The 23,663-nt window shown below is 34.0% G+C and overlaps 2 protein-coding genes across 5 annotated transcripts; both read left to right on the top strand.

Moving 5' to 3' along the window:
* The first annotated feature begins 138 nt into the window (after window positions 1-138).
* LOC108363762 (pyrimidine-specific ribonucleoside hydrolase RihB-like) lies at window positions 139-2,949 on the top strand. The gene is made up of 5 exons (XM_017617233.1): window positions 139-500; window positions 561-731; window positions 807-933; window positions 2,358-2,500; window positions 2,587-2,949. Exons 1-5 carry the CDS (start codon window positions 279-281, stop codon window positions 2,944-2,946), a joined length of 1,023 nt encoding a protein of 340 aa, XP_017472722.1. The 5' UTR covers window positions 139-278; the 3' UTR covers window positions 2,947-2,949.
* A 1,591-nt stretch (window positions 2,950-4,540) lies between these two features.
* Window positions 4,541-9,359, top strand: LOC108363761 (inosine-uridine preferring nucleoside hydrolase-like). Of its 4 annotated transcripts, none has more exons than XM_017617232.1 (6): window positions 4,541-4,864; window positions 5,712-5,954; window positions 6,059-6,229; window positions 6,317-6,443; window positions 8,351-8,493; window positions 8,741-9,359. In XM_017617232.1, the coding sequence occupies exons 2-6, from the start codon at window positions 5,733-5,735 to the stop codon at window positions 9,098-9,100; spliced, it is 1,023 nt and encodes a 340-aa protein (XP_017472721.1). In that variant the 5' UTR covers window positions 4,541-4,864; window positions 5,712-5,732; the 3' UTR covers window positions 9,101-9,359. The 4 variants fall into 4 exon arrangements, with proteins under 4 accessions (XP_017472721.1, XP_017472720.1, XP_017472718.1 ...); XM_017617231.1 differs by having other exon boundaries at window positions 5,681-5,954; XM_017617229.1 differs by having other exon boundaries at window positions 5,678-5,954.
* The last annotated feature ends 14,304 nt before the right edge of the window (window positions 9,360-23,663 follow it).

Raw genomic sequence — 23,663 nt, 5'->3', positions numbered from 1 at the left:
TATGTTTATATCATTTATCAGTTTAAGCACATACGATTTAATGTAAAAACAATATTTTTAATTGCGGATCCGAANGATATATTAATTCTTAAATTATTTTCATATTGGGTACTTAAATATATGTATGTACATATACTTACTGCATTTCATACATATACTAAATATTGGTTAAAGAGCTTTGACTTAAGTTATTACATAATTTTGTCATACTGCTGTGGAAATATACGTACGTAGATATGTAGTTATTTTTAATCTAGCTTCTACATTATAGTTAAAATATGGGCAGATATGTGGTGTACGATTGTGATGTTGGCAATGATGACGCCTGGGGTCTGATGATGCTCATTAAAGCTGAAGCAGTGTACCAAAATCGTTCCGAATTGGCAGATTCACCAGCAAAATTTGAAATTATCGGCATCACATGCGTACAAGGAAACACAAGTGTCGATCAGACTCTGATAAATACGCTGCGAGTACTGAAAGCAGCCAGCAGAAATGATGTAGGTATTTAAATGGCTGTTAATGTAATTAAAATCTAATTCTAAACGAAAAGCTCTCAGTTGGCAATCTATAAAGGTTGCAGTAGTCCCATCATGAAAAATGAATGGAAAAATCCCGAAAATTTTCATGGACAAGATGGTTTTGGAAATGTGGAACACGAGAAGCCAGTGGATTTGAATTTGGTGCGAGAAAAGCATGCGGTAATTGCGATGTACGATTTTGTTTGCAAGGTAAGAATACTTTTACATACACTCGTATGTACATATTTACAGATCAAGACATTTATTGAATTCTTAACATTTTAGCACCCGAAAAGGGTGGACTTCTTATTGGTGGGGCCGCTGACCAATTTTGCGACGTGCATCAATATGTATGGCTCAGCATTTTTGGATAAAATTGGAAAAATCTACATTATGGGTGGAAATTATAGGGGTAAACAATTAATTATGTATGTATGTATATTAGGGCGGGGAAATTTGTATGGGAGATTTTTTTCGACAGAAGGATTCTAGGCGTAATGCTAAGCAAATATGCCGAAGAAACCATGGGTCTAAAATAAATTTGGAGTTCGCCAAATTGCGAAAATATCTCTCTTAGCATTTTGTTGTAGTGTCGTAGAAAAGTGCTTAAAGTTTTTGTATAAAAACATGCTACAAGTGGTTTTTTTGGTATGAGGAATCTATTTCTGGACTTATTTTTTTCTTAAAACTTCCACCAGAGGACGCAACAGTGAACATTTTTACATTTCTATCGAAACTAATTTCGCAATTTGGCAAACTCCAAAATGATTTTAGACCCATAGCTCCATGGGCAAATTTGTTTAGAATTACACGTAGGGTTCTCCTATGCTATACGTGCGTAGTCAAAAAATTTACCCGCCCTAATGTATATGTATAAGGATCTAATTTTAGGAATATATAAATCAACATCAAACATAATTCTCGTCTTCAGAGATCTATAGTCAAATTCATCGGCCATGATTTATTTTTTGCAGTTTTGTCTACTTTACAAAATTGAAATTTTCAGAGCAACTCAAACGCCAAATAAAAGTAAAACAAAAATCAAATAGATGAAAATATTCAATTTCGCTTTATCCCTTTAAACAATTTTCTGAGTGCTCACAATTTATGAGTCTTTCTTTCGTCATAAATATGATTCTGAGACCAGTCAACCAGACTGACACCTTTCGGACTCTATTGGTGTCGTAAATTCTGAGTTGAACAAAAGTCACACGTAGAAGTAAAAGTTTATTAATAATCGGAATTATAAAGAATATTTGTTTTTAATACTCAGAAAGCCTGGACTCATAATGGCGTGCCTTTCTAAGAAGGGAAATATGCTCTTTTCTGACCCTTTTTTGAGCTCATGATGGGGGTTAAAACTCAGAATTCTGAGACTTTTCTGACTCTAAAATGAGTTCGAATGTTTATAGGGGTTTGAAACCGAAAGTGAGAATGCATGGGTGAGATTGAAAACTTGAAAACATTTTCGTTATGTTAGCAAATTTCAAAAATATTCAGGCTGCCTCTAAAATTTTTGCATCATGGTAAAACTTTAAATCCTTCCATAAAATTTTCTAGAAAATTTATAAAAAAATCCATTGCAGGGCTTAATAGAAATAGGTTTTTTTTTTTGATGATACTTATATAATTCTGTAGAGCATTTTAACCCCGTACCATTTTCCACCCTACCTACATGCACATATTCAAAAGGATTTTAATCCTCTCATAAAAAAAAAACAATCAAACATAATTGTGTATTTAATTTTGGTTTACGTACTAAATATATACATACATACATATATTCTTCACCAAAAATGTGTACTTACGTACTTAAAACCCCTTTTGTGGTTACAGGCAAAGGCAACATCACCAAAAGTGCTGAGTTCAATTTTATGATGGATCCGGAAGCTGCACACATTGTTTTAGCATCTGTTCCCACTCCTGTGACTCTTCTACCGTGGGAAACGTGCATCGATGGAGATTTTGATATTACACTTGTAAACGCTAAATTCAATATTTTTACTAACTAAATTATTATGTAAAACATATATATATGTACTTGTATTTATTTTAATCTTCCCAGGATTTTCGTTTAAATGTTCTTGGCACTATTAAAAGTGATTTCATCGAACTGATGAATCTTGTGGAACGTGCCATATTCATACCGAAGGGCTTGGAACGTTGGCTAGTGTGTGATGCTGTTTTAGTAGCAGCCTACCTCTTTCCGCATTTGACGGTGAAACAGAGTCAACTCTATCATGCCACCGTTGAATTAGCTGGTACACACACACGCGGTCAAATGGTTATAGATCACTTGAGACAGGAGAAAGAGAATGCAAAAATTATTATGGAAGTGAATGGGGAAGGATACAAAAAAATTATTGCATGGACAGCGGGACTTAAAGGTGTTTATATGGAATGTGAATTGGAAAAGGATTTGTGAATTGGAAATAAATAAATTGTATAAAAATCCTCCTAAAAAACGTTAAACTCGAGTTTATGGTTCAACGTGAACATATGTAGTATTAATGAAACGATTCTAACTTGAATTTAGTGAAATTATAAAATGTAATACTAATGACCTCTTTTCTGGCTACCGTCTTTCAACTCACCACGGTCTTTCGAAAGACAAAAGTCCTTCGTAAGACAATTGTGAATTGTGGCAACTATCTTGAAAGCTCTTTACTGTCTGTCGAAAGACTAATTGAATGATCTGCTAACGAGGAGGTCTTTGCGTTATGCTGTTGACCTTTAGCAATAAGCTTTTTAAAAATAAAATAAAATTAAAAATATATGTTTTTTTTTCTTTTTAAAATAATAATAACTAATAAACAAAAGAAAAAATGAAGAACTAACCAAGTAAAATTAAAATAAAGCAAAAATAAATAAACATATTTTTTTAAAATTAGATGACATTAAAAAATCATCGAATAAATTTCGAGCCAAGGTTTCATACCTTTAATAAACGAACTTGAGAGTGAACTGAAAAAGAGGATTGAGACCTACAAACTTGTCCACGAACGTTTTGGGTTCCTCAATAAATTAGACACGCTTGGTGATAAAGAAATATCAGCAGTAAGTAAAACCCTTTTTGTTTACGAAAACGACTTGGATGACAATTTAGGGAGCGAGGTAATACAAATAAAAAATATTTTGCCTGCAATTTCAACCGGACTATGAAAAAAATTAAGAAGTTGCCAGCAAATATTTTATTTTTATGTTTTTTTTGTTGTAGTATGAACTATATTTTTATAAAAAATTAGCTAAATGAAACTAGAATAAAAACTTTGCATATATTGCGAAAAATTCTCTGTGTTAATACTTTTGTTCGTCACTGTACATATGGGCATTTCCAATCTGGCGTTACGTGAGATTTGTATGCGTAATGTAAACAAAATTTAAAAAGTAAAAATTTTTAAATGACGTTACCAAAAAATTGAAGTGGATTTTGACTTGGGTTACAAAATTGCAAAACTTTGCGAATTGGACAAGACTATTTGTATAAAATTTTTTGTAGTGCTATTTTAAATATTTAAGGTTCAGTTTTCAAGTTTTTAAATGTAAAAATCGTTACTGTTTTTTTTTTTTTGTTAATCAGCTGAACTATCTAACGTGACGTTACTTGACGTTACGTTACTGAAATTTCCATTTAAAAAGTTTTGGTAATATTGTTTTTGAACGAATTTTTAACACGAAGAAAACATGCATTTTACATTTCAACTAAACATGTCGAATTTGAAACAAATTAGAGCATAAATACGGCTTTTCAAAATAACTCGACCCTGGCGCCACCAAGCTAGATAATTTGTCGTAAACATTTTTCTGCTTAAATAACCAGGTTATGTTATAAAAAGAAGCTCAGAAGAATTGCCTCATAAATAAACTAGATATACGCATTCTATTTTTTTTTCGCGGTAGACTTTCCGCTGGAAAACACCCATGTGTAAAAATTACAAATTTTTTTTTTGCAGTTAATAATAAAAAATGTAACGTGGTTTAAAATTTATAAAGCTTTTATTTTTAGATTGTATAGAAAACCTCTTATCTATAAAAAAAAAATAAAATCTGGTGGAGACCCGTGGCCGCCGTTTTTCTTAGTACTTCTTGGGAGGGCCCGCACCACGGAAAAATGCTAGGGGCCCATAGATCCTAAATCCGGCACTGTTCACAGTATAGAAACCCCACCTGAATGTGCTTCAGCATGAGATGAATATACTGCAATGAATTCTAATGTTATTTTTGATAACCCACAGTAGCTGATATAGAATATCTTAATCTGATTTCGCGAATGGAAGAGTTATGGCCGAGCACTAAGCAATTTACTATTCAACTAACTGCAACGAAGTGCGGACGTTTCAGAAGTTAGCTTGCGCAGCAATATTAAAGGGGAGGTGGGGGCGGAGGAGGGGGATTGGGACCAACTTGTCAAATAACATTTAACTACAGGCATATAACTTGATTCCCCGGGGAGTGACCAATCAAAGTTCGAACTATATGACCCAGTTAGAAGCATCAAACCTGCTTGAACCCTCGTCTATTTTTCATGCAAATAGAAGTTCGAGTAATTTTTATGAAGTGCGAAGTGAAGTGTATTGTCATAAAATTTATATATATATATATATATATATTAAGTACTTATTCTTGCTTACAATGTTTGTCAAAAATGTTTAATATCTCTTTCGACAATCGTTCTTGTAATTGAGCTAAATATTATCCACTAGCGGTATAAATATTGCCTTTCGATAAAAATCTTCAGTGTTCGATGCACGACAATTAGCACGAAAATTTTGTCTATTCGCTCTCCGAGGAAGGACAAGGTTAAAATTCAATTCCCTAGCGATATCGGTAAATAACGTGGCTATGCAAGCGCTTTTTCTATGCGTTTGCTGTTATACCCCTGATATGAAATGAATATATTGCGTTAAATTTTTTGTTTGCTATTTATGGGCTTATAACAATTATATTCAACAATTTTATTGAGCTTAAGACCGTTTTTAATGAAAACTATTATGGAAAAGCAAGATTAACTTATAATGGATCGAATCCCAGTAAAGCAGTCTGATGAGGAGATGTGGTGATCTCCGGTCGACCACCTCAACCGCCCCCACCCCCCCTGTAACCGCCCCTGAACACATATGTACATTTGTAATTGAAAAAACAATACCAAATACTAGAAGCTTCAATCAAGTTCTCAATTGTGTAACTTAGCAGCAAGAACAATTCAAAATAATGGGAAGGTATGTAGTATACGATTGTGATGTTGGCAACGACGATGCATGGGGCCTAATGATGCTGATTAAAGCTGAAGAGGCATTCAAAAGGCATAACGATTTAGCCAGTGCATCAAAAAAATTTGAAATAATTGGTGTCACATGCGTCCAAGGAAACACTGAAGTAGATTATGCAGTGATAAACACACTCAGAGTGCTGGATGCAGTCAATAGAAATGATGTATGTACATACATTTGTATGTAAGCGAGTATTTTTTTGGGAACTAACATTTTTATTATCTGCACACATTACCCATCTATTTACATACATACATACAAATGTAGATTCCAGTTTACAAGGGTTGCAGCAATCTTATAAAACCGCGACCCTGGGAGAATCCCAAATATTTTGTTGGAAAGGATGGCTTTGGAGATTTGGAACACGAGAAGTCAGTTGATCTGAATCTAGTACACCCGGAACATGCGGTAAATGCAATGTACGATTTTGTCTGCAAGGTACGCATGACTCTTCACTCTTCAATAAGTTTTTGTTGGGAAAACCAGCATGAAAATAAACACACAGCTCGACATCATCTTTTACAGCATCCTAAAATGGTGGACTTCTTGTTGGTGGGGCCACTAACTAATTTTGCTATGTGCATCAGCATGTATGGCTCTAAGTTTTTGGACAATGTTGGAAAAATACTTATCATGGGGGGCAATTATCGAGGTAATTGAATCGTCGCGACCTTTCAATTGTACCTATGTATATGTAAATATGCGCATTATTCTCTTCTTGTAGGAATAACCATATGTACATAGAAACATACATACATTTACTCTAGGGCTGGGAGTTCTATCCGGATATTCGAGTATCTGATTCAAAATCCAAATTAACTAAATTAACGGTTATTAACCGGATATCCGGATAAAAAACAGAACGCATATTAAAATAAGGATATTTTATCCGTATATACGATTATCCGAACGGATATTCGGATATCCAAATAAACGGATAGTCGCAGCCCTAATATTAACATATCGCACACCGTCTTCAAAAGAGTCACAACTCAAAATAATACGTTCGTCAGAAAATGCGAAAAATTATTTCGTAGCACATGCTAATCATATAGGCAGGGGCGACTTAATCTTAGGTTTTTTTTAAACAAATTTCCTGCCTGGTAAAATATTAAATTTTTCTTAATTTTGCAAAATTTTTTTGTTAAAATAGTCAAAAAAGAAAATATTCCTCAAAAACGCATAGTCAGAAGAGTTACCATTTCAATCAATTTTTCAAATTTGTTTTAGGAAAACTGTCATCCAGATCACGTATATGGTTCCAGGAAATGTTGCTCTATTTCAAACCTCCGAGTGTACTTCTGCCATGAAATCGCTTCTCATAAAAAACCATTTGCCGTACATTATGGATAACATATTTAATACCAAACTCGTTTTATGCATAGCATTCAAAAAATTAGCGAAAGGGCAATTAACTATTATAGGAGTATTTATTGAAAGCCTGAAAGAATGGGTAATAAGTTTTCAAATTAAGCAACTGTTGAATATAACTGTTAGACTATAAAATGCTTACTTTTGACGACAAAACTCCGCCTTATACGGTAGACAAACGGGCTCGATTATTTGCATTACCAGCCTTAATTTGCTTTAACTCATGCATTTTCCTCTTTAAAATGAGCATAAGCAGCCGAACAAATGCACGAAATTTTTGGGAATTAACTCGGATCCGGGGAATTTTCGATGACAACACTGGTAAAAACGGCCAGTTGTTGTCTTTTGTACAAGTAAGCAAACGAAGCAATCGAATTTCGCGTACGCGGTAGCCGAGTGGTGAGGGTTGCGAGCTACAAGCCTGTAGCTGCCAGGTTCGATACTCGGTTGGAGCGATTGCGAAAAATTTTTTGTTTTTATTATTTATTTTATATTTTTTTATTTTATTTTATTTATATATTTAATTATACTTTATTTTATTTTCATTTGCTTCATTTTATATCACATTTCATATTTTACTATTAGTTAATTTTAATTTTTAGAGATGAATTTTGTTAAAAATTCAACAACTAACTGAAAGTAACGTAAAAAATATATAGAACTTAAAAAAAATTAATGATAAGGAAATAAAAAAGTATACTGGCGGTGGGACTCGAACCCACAACCTTGCGGCTGGCTTATTCGCATTACTGCCGTCTGTAAGGGTAAAATTTTAATTTGCATTTATGCTTATTAATTCAAATTAATTATCTCCGTCTGTCTACCATATTAGATTGCCTTTACTTACTTACTTGCTTACTTTTTACTTCTATAACCAATTTACCAGTAACTCCAAGCATTTTTTCGTTTTACTAAGACCCGTTAAATAAGTTGCTTAATTTTAAGGGGCTTTGTTAAATTTTTTGAAAGCTTTTGGTAATTTTTCTTTTTCGGGCGCGGCAACACTGTTTGTGAGCAATTGAAAAAAAAAACTTTCTGATCTCAACCTACTTAATCATATTGGGAAGGGAGGTTCCCTATGGATAATCTCAAAATGTGATAAATTGAGATTATACAATTTTGAGGAAGTGTGTGTATTTACATGTGTGTGGGTAGGTAGACACTAAATGAACTCTGGCTTTTCCACAGGCAAAGGGAATACTACGAAAAGTGCCGAATTCAATTTTATGCTGGACCCAGAAGCTGCGCACATTGTACTAGCCAATGTTAAAACACCGTTAACTATTCTACCTTGGGAGGCGTGTGACGATGGAGCTTCACGCATTACTCTTGTATGGATAAATTTATTTTTTCTCTGATGATTTATTAATATTATTCCGGATATTAATCTAAACTCCTAAATGCCTCGTTACCGAGTAAACCCCTTAAATAAACTGATTTTCCATACAAAATTTAGTAAGTTTACGAGGTTACGAGGCACTTACGCGTTTGGATGAATTCCCCTATTATTTTATTTTATTTCAATTTATTTTATTTGTTCCTTTCCGTTGTTTACGCCTTTGTTTTTTGTTTTAACAGGATTGGCGCCTAAACGTTCTTGGAACAATAGAAAGTCCCTTCGTCGAATTATTAAATCGCGTGGAACGCGCTTTGCTTATACCGAGAGGCGTCAAACGTTGGCTGGTTTGTGATGCATTGGCCGTCGCCGCTTATCTATTCCCTCATTTGGTGGTGACTGATACTCAGCTGCATCATGCAGACGTGGAACTTGCTGGCGTGCATACACGTGGACAGATGGTCATAGATCATTTGAATAGAGAGCAGAAGAATGCGAATATTATTACAGAGATAAATGTTGACCACTACCAAAAAATCATTGCTTGGACAGCTGGATTGAGGGGCATTCATATGGAATGCGAATTGGGGAAATCGCATTGAAATTAAATTTCGAATATGTTATTGGATTTCAACCTTAATATTAATTAATACTAGTGTAAAGTTGAGTGTAAATTTAGTAAATTCTCTGCAGTGAAACCCCCAACTAGTCAGGAAAAATACTAGTTTACAACTAGAATTTCCTGACTGATACCGACCTAGTTCGAAAATGGCCAGATTTGTATTGAGTACAAAACGATTTATTCATGCCCGGTTTTATTTGACTTCGACAGTTTAATACAATAAAGTACTCAAAATATTATAACTTTTATTTGGGTGTATTGTAAACCATTAAAGCGAGTACATATTTAATTATGTATACCAGACCTGTTAAATAATGATTAATAGTCATAATGATTATTAATTAAAGCATGTTTTTTTGGATTACCGTTTGATGATAAAATACCAATATTAGCACCTTTTTAATGATTAATAAATAATTAAAAAATTTTAAAAATTCACTAATTTTAATTACATGATTATTTTGTTATTTTTGATCATTTTCAATTATTTTTGACGTTTTTTTTTATTACACCATTTATATAATTATTTGATTAATTTCAAAGAGTAAGAATAAAGATGAACTAAAGTGTTTATTTTATTTTTAACTAAAATGTTTTTTTTTTTTTGTATATTTAGTATTGAAAAAGATAAAAAATATAGTATTTATTGTAACTGAAAGCTATTACTTTAAATAACATTTACTGAAACATGCATTTAAATTTATGTTCGAAAGTTTGAAATATTTAGGTATTTATTTTTCCTTTTAATTAATACTCAAAAAATTTAACACCCCTGTAAACCATTTTTTCAAAGTATTCTGCATTGTAAAGAAATTTTAAAGAATTCGTTAAGATTTAATTCGATTTTTTGCCGAATTTTCTAAAATGAAATAACCCTGCAAACCAAAGTTCCCGAAATCTTAACGAAATCTTTAGGAGTATCTGATTTCTGTAACGATTTTTTTCCGAATCTTCAAAGAAAAGTATATGAAGTGGTTGACACGAACTCGTAAAGAAATTTCTGTACGAAAAATAAAGAAAATTCTGAAAAAAATCTGCAAGAAATTCTTCACATGGCAGCATTATTTTCATTTCTTCACTGATTTTCTTCCGAAATTTCGTAAAAGAATGGAAGTGTGCGTAATTTACTTCATTTTAGAAAATTCGGCAAAAAATCGGATGGGATCTTTTCGAATTCTTTAAAAATTCTTTACGATTCAGAATACTCTGAAAAAATGGTTTGCAGGGTAGTCAAATTGCTTTGTATGGGAGACTTTATTAAAGAGCACACACAATTATTAAAGAGCACACACACAATGTGTGGCATGCTTTTAGGCACTATGCATAACTTCTTTTTTTTTAGAAAGTAGTCTTACAACAGTGCCAGCCACTTGAGTAGAGCCCCCTTTGATCTTCAGTTTTTCCATTTCTTTTGCCGCTCTTTTACAAAGGAACAAAACAAATAAACTTAAAACGGAGATCTACCACATTTTTTGAAATCTACCAGATTTTTTTTCCTTATACTACCACACAAAAATTTTTTTAGTCCGCTTTAATTATTGCAATTTGTGTAAACGACTGTAAACGGCCGTAAATTTACGAGGTTAATTTGGTTTACCAGGTATTTACGCGTTTAGAAGAAATACACTGATTACAATTAATACAAGACCTGCATGATTTAAATTCGCAGAAATCGTCAAACCTAAATTTTACTAACAGTAAGTCACATGATTAAGTCACGGATTTCTAAGAAAAGTATTTTATATCTCTGTGAAGTACTTATTCTATTTCTGGCATACAAGGGCGTAGCGAGGTAGGGGCAGGGGCGGCAGCTGCCCCCCTTATAGCTGCAAAGGGAAGGAGAAATTTTCAAGAATCATACTAAATTGTATGCGTAATCGAATTCGTAATTATACTCTCAATTTCCACATAAGGCCTGCGTTTTTCATCGTTGATACAATGAAGTAAGCACAGCGTTAATCAATGAAATGGTACCGAATTAAATGAAACACCCATTTGAGTTTCTCTAACCATTCTGTGATAAACAGGATGGAAAACCCCAACGAGAAAAACACTTCCTCTTCCGGTAAATCTTGTTGTGAATGACTTAAACGAAGTTCCACAAATAAGAAGTACTATTTCTACCCTAAAAGATGTGATACACATTTTGCGCAAATCAATGACACGCAAAAATTATGCTGAAGATGGCCGGAAAAATATAAGGCAATCAGGAAATTTTCACAAAATTTTCCTTAAGTTGTGAAAGCTTTCGAAAAGTTGTCAATTCCGGCAAATTTTTCCACAAGAAAGTCTGCGTATCAATTGTGTGCTGCTATAACAAGGCCGATGTTCATCAATGCTTTGATGACAAATACTAAATATTCAATGTTTCTGGAACCTACAGCAGACATTTTGCAAATGAAGACAATAGACCTCATCGCCGTTGATCAGCATATTGAAAATATTTTGGAGGTGATTAAGAATGATCGAAAGAATGCAGAAGGAGTCCCTACGGAGTTAATTAAAAAAAAAAACGAATGATTACAGGCGATCTAGGAAGCAGGTAAACAAAAAAACTGAAGTGACCCCCATCTTTCAATGAAAATTAGTACTGGCGATGGTCTATAATAATACCGCATCTGGATTCACTAACGGTCTCTTTACAACTACGCTTTTACAATGAAAATACTCCAGCTTTTTTTGCTGTCTAGATTGCGCCAATTTTATTCGATTAAATGTTCCAGTTAAAAGGTACAAAAGAACTCGAAGCATTTTCAACAGATCTATGATCTAGGCATGGGAATTGAACTCATTCTTTGGTACAATTTATGGAAGAAAAAAGAACTTGTCCGAAGAAGATTTAAAATATGTTGAAGTTGTAGATCTATTTAAAGGAGAAAACGAATATCTAACAGCGATAAATAGGGGTATTTCCATTTTGAGTGCTTTTCCATGCACTACACTTCGTAGAGTAGAAACCTGGCACAGAAGCACAACGGGAGAAGAGAGGCTTTCTGGACTATGCCTCATGAGCGTCCATAGAAAAAATCGTCGTTTAAAGTACAAAACCGCGTATCAACAAAGTGCAAAACCGCGTATGTGAGGTTGCATAAATTATTTTCTAGCGAGTAAAAACTCTCATATTTCAAAATGGTTCACTTTTTTATAAATCAATCACATTTCTGGCTAGTATATTTCAGTACGAATGGATAAGGATTTAGCCAAGAGCTGGTGTGAGCAAATCCAATTTTTGGCACCAAATGTCAGTTACGCGGTTTTGCAGAATGACGATACGCGGTTTTGTACTTTAAACGACGATATGCATCTGTGATGGTGCCAATTTCATCCTATAAATCACAAGAAATAAGAGAAATAAATTTATCAAAAATATAATTGCCCAAAATATGGGCAAATATAGGTACTATGTGTATTTTCAAAATATGAATACATATTAAAAGAACTTTACAATAATATAGTATTTTTTCACAAATTTGTGACTTGGCGAAATTATATAAAATTTAACGCTTACAGTTGTAAAATATATAGTAACAACAACCCATTAGAAATACACAACTTTCGTCACAGTTGTCACACCTTTCATATCTATTATTCCCATAGTTTGAGGATGGTCGCGAAATGCTTATATTTGTTATTTCCGAAAGACAAACCCATTCCCGTTGGATATAAATTTAGTAAGTAGTACATACTATACATTCATATAAGCCGTTTATTTTGAAAGCGGCATAAGTCATTTCATGCCGTTTGACTTCAGTGATCATTTACTTGTATCTGAACGCTCATAAATTTATATGTATGTATGTAAGTGTAAGTTATTTTGCAACTTTGTCCTACAAAGCAAGACTCCGCTAGAAATACTGCTTAGGCTATAAGGACGTGTCCTGCGAAAAATGTTTAAAATCGGATGAGGGAAAGACGTAAAGAGGCCCTAAAGTTCAGCATATTCATTGAATATTTGCAAAATAGTTAAAATTGACTATAAGTCAGTGGGAAATTGAATGGCACTTGGTGCTTGAGCTTTGTGCTCCGATGAGATTTTTCCTAAATAAAAATGCAAATAGTTAATAAGGTCATAAAAAGTTTAATGCAAATGCTTTATTCCCACGTTTTGGTTAACACAAGCATATTACACATTTTGCGAAATCTGATTAATCATTTCGCCTCAACAGGAGAGAATTTTGATGGAGCTTGGTTCAAACTTCTGGAGCGTTACAACAACAAACGCTTGCTGGTGAGCAAGTTAGTAAATGAGCTAACTATTACACCTGGAAGCACATCAATGTACAATGTTAAAAAACTGCATGACACGACACAAGAACGTCATTATCAAAGCCACGGGAGGTACAAAAACACTCAAAGAATTCCTGCAATTTCTGGAGAAACACTTTCAATCCATGGAAGCGATGGGTGTCAAAGACAAATCTACAAGCTCAACTGCAAAGTAATGCACTTCAGTCACATGCGAAGGTCATAAAAGTGACACTTGCAGCATGTGCAAAAAAGGGAAACGTCCATTATTTTCCTGCAAGGAATTTTTACAACAGTCTCCATCGGCACGCTTTCAGTTCATACAAGGGCAGAAATATTGCCACAATTGCCTAAAACCGGGACATGGTTCTAAAAATTGTGTATTAAGAAACTGTCTGAAATGCAACAAAAAACAGAACACGCTGTTACATTTCGAGGATTCAAAAAGGGATATGAGCAAAGACACAGGGCAATGGATTGCAAAGTTCTACACCATCCAGGACCAAAAGACGAAGCAGCGTCTCTTACCACCGCAAAGAACTCAAAGTCAAAGATATATGTATGTACTACTCAGCACTACCATGATGAAAGTTAATGGAATCGGAACAAATTTTTTTTAGATTTTGTGAAGTTGTTTAAGCGACTTATGCATTTCCCGCATAAACAAAGAGTAGCGAACAAAGACATGCATTTATATTGCATTACCCGCAAAAGCCAGGCACAGCCACACTCCACTCCCGGAGTAAATTTTGGCGAAATGTAATAGAGTTTTTGGCTTTGCTACTTCTTATGTAAAAAACTGCTCTGCTTTTCAAAATAATAAATATACATAGTGATATCCGGAGAAAATTAGATAAGCAAATTTTTCCCGCAGGCAAAAGCATATTAAGAGCCATTAAAACGTTAGGTTGCCCATTGACTTATAGGCCACTTTGACCACTTCGTGAAAAATTGAGTTGACTGAAAGGCTGAAGGCCTTTGAAGCACGTTTTTCCGTTATCCGATTGTAACAATTTTTCGCAGAGCACGTTTTTATAACCAAAGGAACATTTTTGAGGAGTCTGGCTTTGTACCTAGCTAAAAAAAAAAAATTCTCCATACAAATAAAGTGCAGTCTGTCTGTACATATCCTGTGTTCATTTGGAATAGTAGTTTACGTCGGGAATTTTTTGACAGGAATTTTTTGACGAGACTTAATAAGAATATTGACTTGCTAGTATCGGAACTATATTTCTGCACGTTTATTTGCCAAAAGTTCTTCAAAGGCTCGGCGCCAGTGAGTCATTCGCAATCATATGCTCCGAATGCCGCATTATACTAAAGCCAGTCCTTCGACTTAAGCTACTGTCCCATACGAATACTGATATGTATGTACATACAGTAGCGCTCATGTAAATAGCACACTTTTATTTTTTACAATATTCAAAATGTTTTACGTGATACATTTTTTGTGTGCAGTTCAGGAAAATTTAACAAACTTCTAAAAGCTTTCATCAAAATTTTAAATTTTTTTCAGAATATTTAAAAACTTATTGGGTATGCAGTTTGGTGGCCCAGTTCAGTTTTAGTATAATAATCTGCATTTTATCATTATTTTTTTTTTTTTGAAATGCGTTAAATTTTCGTGAATTGTGCACAACGTTTCAAACTTTAACTTACATATATGGTTTATGTTATAGAATGTGCTATATTTTTATGGAAAATTAACGAAAAAAAATGTATCATATAAGACATTGTGAATATTGTAAAAATTAAGAATGTGCCACGATGCATCGAAACAAAGGTGGCGCCTTCCGCGAACCGCTAATCCTCTCTTTCACGACTTGACATCATCCACCCTTTCGCCGACGTCACATTATTATTTTTGAGCACTAGTGATGAATACTAAATATTCATATTGTACCTATTTGCCGAATAGTTGTACCTAAAAGTAGATACTTGTACCTAAACAGTAAATATGTACTTTTATGTCACTTGGTGGACTACATCTTCCATCTGTACCATAACAACTTTTGCAGTTACATGAAACAATATTTTACTATGTTCCAACTGTACCTAAAATAATGTGATTGTACCGAATGTACGTTCAAATTTAAGAAGCTGAAGAGTAAGTACAATTCAACCTAGTGTTACATTACTATTTCGCACCGCTTGTTCGCTTCTCATCATCTTATTCTTCAAAATTATTCTTTACACTCTCATTCTCAAAATAATGTGACGTCACGCCCGCCCAGTTGCTCTCAGCTCGATTGGCGCAATCTTGTATTCTATCATTGTGAGCTATCACGTGAGCGCCAGAATGCATATTACTCCTTGAATTCATAAAACCTCGATGAAAACTAGTCTATGAGAGAATTTATTACCAAAGGAACCTCATCAGTGACTCTTGATCTGTCTGGTTTTTTTTCATATAAATTCAATTTTTGGAAACAATGCCTTTCGCACAAAGTTTATTGATGAATGATAAAATAGAACTCAAAAATCGAATGTCTAATGTGGAATTTGTTGGTTACTGTCTGTATTTTTGGCTCTTCCGAAATGTTTTCTTCGATATAGTAATTAATATTTATCCGTTTCTTGATTGTTTATGTTAAAGTTTATTATTTTAGTATTTAGGCAAACAAATAATTTTTTTAGCCAAGGTATGCCAAAAACTAGCTAAGTATTTCCGAATTTGTTAATTAATGACGCTGCGATCGCCCTATATTTAATGCGCATGTTTGTATGTAACACGCAACTACTTACCTACATATTTGATGAACTCAACAAATTTTATTGAGTTTTATACGAACTTCGAAGGGAATAGTACATCATAACGAGGAATGTAAAGAAATAAATGAGTTAACACCAATACATGCCCAGAAAATGGTTCGAAGACAACTCATTTATTTAAATAAGACGCTCAACCCTAATTCCGAAGGCCAGGCGCCACAAACGAATTGTGTGAAAAGAATCAAAATCAATTTCAAATTTCAAATCACCAGGGTTGGCTATAAAAACGATCCCCGACATTCAGTTGACAGAAAAGTGAGTAGTGGTAATTATAGCTCAACATTAATAGTTTAAGTAAAATTTTAGCAAAGCCAATTAATTATTGATTTAAATTGTTTTGAGACAGAAAGTGCAAATCATTCTGCGATTCATTACCAGAGTTGACATAATTACATTCACATTTATACTGAATCCTCATTTTGGAGAGAACAAAAGTGCTGGCAAACGTGATAAAAACAAAAAGATGATGAGACGACAACGTTACAGATCAGAAGTTGTGTACGAGTACAATGCCTCAATAACGGCGACAGTCAGCCAGACAAAAATGTAAGTACATACATAGGTAATTCTAGCCAAATAGTGTTCGATTGATTAAGGAAAAAAGATTGCTTAACTTTCTAAGCTAAGTGCATGTGCATATGTGCACACAAAATTACATACATCTGTACATACAGCGGCGAAAATATATGTAAATAGGGACCCGATATTTTAGCAGCAAATTTTGGCTATTTGTCTTTTGCTTATTTAATGTTTATTATTTTCGTTATCTACAAAAAAAAAAACAAAATCATGGAAGTCCCAATTTCAAACTTTGCACAAAAAATTCGGAAAATTCGACAAAGTTTCATCAAAATTTAGGGCTTTTTAATAAAATTTTTTAGAAAGATTTAGAGTAGGTATGCAGCTTTGGAGCCCAATAAAATAGTATAATAAAGTGCAAGTTTGAAGTAGGTAGAACTTACCGTCGATTCTTTGCACACCAATAATAAAAAAAAAGATTCCAAAAGTCGACGGTATTTCGTAACCACTTCAAACTTGCACTTTATTGTACTAAAACTGCATACATATGTACCTAGAATTTCTGAATAAAAAGTTTGAAATTTTGACTTTCATAATTCTTGTTAAACAAAAGAAAAATTGCCAAAACTTGTTAAAATGTCGCGTCCCACACCACCGTATCCAAGAATTGTATATACATATGTATGTATGTATGTATGAGATGTAAGCAGTAAAATACAACTCCGCTCAGTGAATTGGTTGGCGCTTCTAACGTAACTTATTTTCACTTTTTAAAAATCTAATTTATTTGTTGTTACGCATTTATATTAGATTTCTTTGCCCACAGTTAGGTGTGTTATTCTTTAGTGACTAGTCATTTACACAGAGTCATAAGATAGCACAATGGTCTGATTGATAAGATATGTACGTACATACTTGCATATACATATGCAACACAGATATGAATTTCTTTGAATCGAGGGAAAATACTTGCAAAACAGGCCCATGCATGCGGATTAGCCATTTATTGAACGCACGTCGCTGCCTGCACCTCAGACAAGATACACCTGTTATACATACAAAAATATGACGTCAGACGATAATATCTATTTCCCCCGATAAATGTTGCGTCGTTCGGTGCACACGAAAGTCTACCATTAGGTACGTTTTTTCACATATTATGTAGTTGGTAATAATTTGTAACAATTTTATTGGCTGGCGTTTTCATAGACGAAAATTTGCAAATACTTGGATTGCATAGTCGGGAAAATGGGGACGCGAAAATGACAGCTGATTTGGAGAAGGAGTTTTACTAGGATACATTTTTTACTTGCAACTATTTGGCAATAAGAAAATTAGCTGATGCGCGAATTGTTTGTGGAACTTTTATAGTTGAAATTGGCAAAATAAGCCTATTTAAATATTCGCAAGTATATCATATAATAAGATTGGAAATACTTTTGTGATTAGGAAAATGCTTCGGAAAATAAAAAAATGTATTAGCTGCTAATGAAATTTGTAAATTGTTAGCGGATTTGCGTTTTCCTACTCTCTTACATTTTGTTCTCAATGAGAGCAAATGTTGTCTTATTCTCAGGCATTTTTTTACTGAACATTTTTTTGTTACTGGAGAATGCGAAAGCGGAGCGAAAGTACGATGAAATTTATATACCCCCCAACTTTATTAAATTTTGATCAATGAAAACCTGCATTATTTTCACTGGAAAACGTTAAGCAAACATGGAAAAAAATATCAATAACAACAACGAATGTCAAATACACAATCAAAAAAATGACAAACTCCATTATCAGCGCCAGACACAAATACATACATACATACATACATATGCTATGTACGAATATATACTAAATATGTACTCAAACAAACATGTCTCCAAAATCAAATAAAAGCTACAAAAGCAACAACAATTCGTTTTGCTTGAAAATGCGTGTATGTATGTACATTAGGGTGCCCATCGAAAATGCTTTTTGTGGAAATTTCAAGACCCTACCACCTAATTTTATTCGTTTTTATGAGAAATATTATTGCCTATTTTTATACATTTTTTAAAGGTCATTTAGAGGTCGCGACCCGTGGATTTAGGTCAGAAAATATTATTTTGTAGATTTATTAGTTTTTGAATGACTATTTTTGATTCGATTTCAAAGAACGAATATGATCTGAGAAGAGGATATATACATATGTAGGCCTTTAAAATGGTATATAATAATTTATTGTCGCACTTGGTTTGTTGGGATTTTTTTTCGGGTAAATTAAAAAAAATACCCATATTTCCCTTAATTTTTTAAATTTTGACCATCGAAAATTTATGCAATTTCAAAATATGGAGTGCTATCTTAAATTTAATCTATTTTCAAATAAACTGATACCTCATTTATTGCAATCGCATAAAAATTGTCGAATTTAGGTGACTTATGTACCGGAATTTCAGATTTTTTGAGTATTGTGGCTAAGGAGTCTATCAATATTTATTCAAAATTGTTATTTACAATCGCTCTTTAGCAAAGAAGTGGGTTTTCAAAAAATTTAAGGAAAATGGGGTGGCACCGCCCACTTATATGATATTTGTGTATCTCAAAAACAACTCGACAGATCTCAACTAAATTTGGTGAACACATTGCGCTTAGACTTCTTAAGCGCCATAATTAAAATTTTTGAAATATTTATATGTTTTCAAATGTTGAGCTTCAATGTACGCGATTAGTAGATTTGTACAGATCAACATGTACTATGTATGTATGTGTGTGTTGTCACCGACAGGGCTTCAGAACGGAGCGGAACAAAGGATTTTAGCTGAAACGGAGCTGGGGCAAAGAGCTAAAAAAATTCATTTGCTCCTTAGCTCCTTAATATGAAATTTTCAGTTAATAAATTGGCTTTGTTTTTTATTGTTTCCACCAAAAGCAACCGTGTTAAATAAATTTCCATTCTATTTATTTTACTAAGTAATACTACTGTTCATTGCACAATAGGGTCGTCCAAAAATACATGCGGGGAACAAGTTTAATATTTTAAGCTTTCACCCCATAGGATTTTTTCTAAATTGAAAAAACAATGGTCGTATTTTTTTTTTAACAACAAAAAATATGTTTAGAACTGCCTCAAAGCCCATAAAGTTTTTCATGTGTTTTATAGGGGAAAAATACTTTTTCGTAGAATTCTTGAAAATCAATATTTTTCAATCGGAAACTCTGTTTCTCTTTAGGAGACTTCCAATACCCAATTATTTATGAAACTATCTGTTAATATTAGCTTTTTTATATATTCCGAAAAAAACGCAAAAAAATGCTACGACACTCTTGCGGCAAATTTGCAATACGTACATACATACATGTATATCGAGCCTCAAGAGCCAAAATAAAGTAAGCGACATTTCTTTTAATTTTCTTATGGATGCAGAAGTGCTCCTTGCGCATCTGGATGCCTTCCTGCATCAAAAAGAAGACAATTAAAAAAAAAATATCGTCTACGTTTTTTGCGGTTTTTTTGGGCTTAAACTAAAGCCAGAACTCTCGACTACTATCCCTGAAAATACCTCGTGCACCTTGACTTGATGGTCACATACAGTAATTTGTTGAATAGCAAAAACTGATTTTATCGAAGTTTTTTGTTCATAAATTACTATAAGCAGTGGCGGATAAAAAGGACAAGCGCGACAATTGTCGATTTTTCAGGAAAATTTCAGAGCCAGAATTGTCGCCGACATTTTTTCTATTTCATAAATGCCTGGAATATTGCCGACAATTATTTGACAATGGTGGTGGTGCAATTTCGTCAACGACAATTTTAAACTGTCGAATTGTCACTGAAATTATCACTGAAAAATGCCTATCGTGACAAAATTGTAACTGTCACTTTATGAAATAGGCTTCTGTAACGACGAGCATTTTTCGTATTGTCAGTGACAATCCGACAGCATTTTCATAAAAACAATTGTCACCAACGCTTCAATTCCACGATAAAATTTATGGAAAAAGTGACAAATTTTCATTGTCGTTGACAAAATTGTTCCTAGTCACATGAAATTTATATGTAATTCATATGTAATAATTGCAAATGCATTATTTTAGTTTTAAGAAATATTCAAATTATTGAAAAATAATGAAATGCTCGCAATTATCACATAAATAAAAATTTACAAAATTCTCCTGTGAAAACATTCAGACGGAGCTATTTAGTTTTGTCGCTATTGTCGCGACAATTTTGTCAGAGTGACAATTGTCATCACCATTGTCGACAATATTGCAGTATTGCACTTGGCGCTTTCCAAAAATTTCCACAGTTGCCTACAAGCGTATATGAAACAGAAAAAATGTCGCCGACAATTCTGGCTGTGAAATTTTATTGGAAAATCGACAATTGCCGAATCTGTCACTTTTATGAAATAGGCCCCAGGGCAGAACGTTCACGAAACAAAAAACTTATCGAAGTAAACTTTCAAACTAAGGGATTAATTAGAAACGTAGGCCCCTATTATGGTTAACAATGAGACAACTCAACTATTTATTTATTGCTATTGCCGTTCACGTGCTGTTTTCAGTTGACCGTATCCATTGGAAAGGTCGGCAATTCGATAAAAATTTTGATATCTTAATAACATTATGTTATTTTAATTATATAGTAATGAGCCCGAGGAAGCTGGTGCCAACTCATAGTTGAGTTGAGTTGTGTCGCATAATACCAATTTGCAACTTACAACTCAACTATATACAAAGTTGTGAATCACAATAGGCGCCTTATTTTCGTGACCCAGCCTAATGTACATATGCACATATATACATATGTAAATATGTGTATAAAGTTAAGTCTGTATGGCAGTCCCATACAAATAACAAAAATGCTAGTGGAGATAGCACTAAAATTAACAAAAATGTATGCATACACTGTCTGCAGCAAAGCCAACTAAAAATGCAAACACTCATTGACTATGCGCCCATGTGTTTGTGCATACAAGCATATGCAAATACATACATATGTGCATGCATACATACATACATATGTGAATTCCGGCGTCTGCAATGCGGGATTTTACCGAATGTTGGTGTGGGATGAAAAATACAGGGTCATTATGCTTAGATGAAGCTCCCTGTGGGGCTAGTGAGTGTAAATACAATAACTTTCTCTCAAGTTCATTTCCGCACTTATCCGACTCAATAGGAACTATCACCCTGCAAGAAAAAAGGCTGTGTAAAGCTCTGAGCTACTAAATTTACCTAAATTGTTTCTATTCTGGGATAGGGCATTCTGCAACAATTTGCTGAGATAGGGCTTTGTTTTAAATAAATTCTGAAATTGGGCAGTCTTCAACCATTTGCCAAGATAGGGCGATCTTCCACTCAGCGGACAATATGCACGTTTACTACACGTGTCACTCTCTTAACCCGGCAATGGTAACGTGGTGTACAATCGTACACCATGAGCATGTGTGAGTTGTGTGAGTTGTGGGAGCTTTACTGGCAAAACGCGCATGAAGAATGCCTGCACTTTGTGTGTAAGTGAGTAGAATTTGCCTAATTTCAGTGGTCTCTAATCAATTTATTTTTGGATGGAATTTTGCTTTTGGTTTTTTAAGTGAATGTTTTAATGCTTTGTTACGATGGAAAATAGTTTGTTCATTGTTATCAATAAATAAATATATTTATTCAATTAATTGAGTGCCTGTTCTCAAAAACACTAAAAACTGGATATAGTTTGTTTTTTTGGTCCTTTTTCTAAATTTAAAAATATTTTGTCTTAAAATCTAACCCATGCGATTGAAAAGTTCCAAAAATGTATATGATTCTATATTATCATTTATATTCTCATAATTATTTGTCCTATTTCAGAACAAAAATTTAAATTCAAATTGAATTGACTATTGGTGTAACTAATATATACCACGTGACCATCGAAGGGTTAAATTCTAAATACATAAATGCATTGTATCGTGATTTTGTGAGTGAAACTTTGCTATTCGATATGTACATAAATACATGCATACACATTTTACGATAGATAACCTTATAAGGTTTGGGAAACTTTCATAAAAACTTCTAGATCTCGTGTTATCAAATTTTGCCTATATAAAAATCTGTGAGGTGTTGCTGACAGCAATTACGTCAACGCCAAAATTTTTGGGAAAAGTGACTCAACAATGGCAAACCTTTCCTGCAGGGTCGGAGTATACTCCCACGAATATGGACATAGAGAATCAAATATTGCAAGAGTATGAGTGAATGGATATGCAGGAGTGGCATGCGTCAGCTGGTAAATTTTAAAGTTTGTAATCGTCCTTTGGCACTTGCATGCGCATATTCGTACATATGTATGTATGAACGTGTGTAAAATATATGTAGCTATGCCATAGCCGCCGGTTAACCCTTAAGCGGCTGAAGGAAGACATTCTTTGAAATTGCTGGCTACACACCACCAACACGTGCAGCAAATCTATTGTGTTCTTCTTAAGTTGTTATTGTTGCTGGTTTGTTGTTGAGCTGGTTGCCTTATTTTGCCAGCTGCATTGCAGTTTTTCTGCTTTCTTTTAACGCTGTTTGAGTTGTTACTTTTTTCGTTGTGATTTTTGCTTTTATTTAGCGTCAGTTCAACGATGCCACACCAAGCACCAAGTGTTCATTTTGACTCACTTGCAGTGCACAAACACACTTACTCCAGGATTAGCTTGCATATTTATGTATGTACATACATATGTATGTATGGGTGAATTTGTAAGTCTGTGTATGCATTATGTCGAATGACTATACGGAGTGCCGGCATTCGCTATCGCTGATACTCCGTCGCCACTGACACTCCGCTGCGCTCTTCGCTTTTGCTCGAATCCAATCGAGCCACTCCTCATCGCCTCCCCTTTACCATGTACGGTTTTGTTGCTGATATGGAGAATGTTGCTGTCGTGTTGCTCTTATCGTTGTTATTGCTGTTGCTGTGTCTGATTCAGCTTGCCCGCATCGCGGAGGTGCAGCTCTCTACCAGGCGGCCAACCCGCCGCAAGCCAATAGTTTAAGTTGCT

This window comes from Rhagoletis zephyria, unplaced genomic scaffold, assembly GCF_001687245.7.
Source record: "Rhagoletis zephyria isolate East Lansing unplaced genomic scaffold, Rhagoletis_zephyria_1.1 Rzeph_scaffold_01363, whole genome shotgun sequence".
In the NCBI taxonomy this organism is placed as follows: Eukaryota; Metazoa; Arthropoda; class Insecta; order Diptera; family Tephritidae; genus Rhagoletis; species Rhagoletis zephyria.
The sequence above is the reverse complement of the archived record's forward strand: the minus strand, read 5'-3'. Positions and strand labels throughout refer to the sequence as shown.